Genomic DNA, 897 nt, shown 5'->3' on the forward strand with positions numbered 1-897 from the left:
GGGGGGGGGCAAAATTTATTATGGTTTATAATGGCAAATGATACTTTGAATATTACATGTTAATAACTTGATTGGAATTATAACCTTGAGTTGACAGTTTGATACTTTGAAAATTTTGAGCCAGCCCTACCCCCAAGGGCTGTAGGGTGGGGCTCAAAGGAGTCAGTGTGCTAAAATTTCTTCATTTTCCTTGTTTAGAATCAGAGGTGCTAGTTTCAAATACTTTTTAGTCTGAAATCTGTATGCTAGATATTGAATAAGGTGGTTTTATTGTTATTTGTTACTTTGAATAATATTTCTGTTCATGTTAAAAAACAAAATCAACTCTCTGTATAAATATATCAGGTGACCGTTAAGGCCCATGGGGCTCTTGTTTTCATTATTATATTTGTTTACTTTCATATTGTAGGACAGAGCAAAGGCTAAGGAGCTGCATGAAGCCAATGGCCTGAAGTTTGTGGAATGCTTTGTGGCCACATCAATAGAGATCTGTGAGGAGAGAGATGTGAAGGGTTTATACAAGAAGGCCCGAGCTGGTCAGATCAAAGGTAGGTCAATCTGTTAGGAACCATTTGACAGAAGGCTCGAGCTGGTCAGATCAAGGGCAGGTTGATCTGTTAGGAACTGTTAGTTGACAGAAGGCACGATCTGGTCAGATCAAGGGCAGGTTGATCTGTTAGGAACCGTTAATTGACAGAAGGCCCGAGCTGGTCAGATCAAGGGGAGGTTGATCTGTTAGGAACCATTTGACAGAAGGCTCGAGCTGGTCAGATCAAGGGCAGGTTGATCTGATAGGAACCGTTAGTTGACAGAAGGCCCGAGCTGGTCAGATCAAGGGCAGGTTGATCTGATAGGAACTGTTAGTTGACAGAAGGCCCGAGCTGGTCAGATCAAGGG

General features: G+C 42.1%; 1 protein-coding gene across 3 annotated transcripts in view; it reads left to right on the forward strand.

Moving 5' to 3' along the window:
* LOC110466329 (bifunctional 3'-phosphoadenosine 5'-phosphosulfate synthase-like) overlaps window positions 1-592 on the forward strand; it is a 59,426-nt gene extending 58,834 nt beyond the window's left edge. For all 3 annotated transcript variants that reach the window (XM_021522761.1, XM_021522772.1, XM_021522751.1), the window contains exon 3: window positions 410-592. In XM_021522761.1, the coding sequence (XP_021378436.1) occupies window positions 410-565 (156 nt within the window). In that variant the 3' untranslated portion in view covers window positions 566-592. The remainder of the gene's footprint in view (window positions 1-409) is intronic.
* Window positions 593-897: the final 305 nt, after the last annotated feature.

This window comes from Mizuhopecten yessoensis, unplaced genomic scaffold (assembly GCF_002113885.1).
Source record: "Mizuhopecten yessoensis strain PY_sf001 unplaced genomic scaffold, ASM211388v2 scaffold1647, whole genome shotgun sequence".
Classification (NCBI taxonomy): Eukaryota; Metazoa; Mollusca; class Bivalvia; order Pectinida; family Pectinidae; genus Mizuhopecten; species Mizuhopecten yessoensis.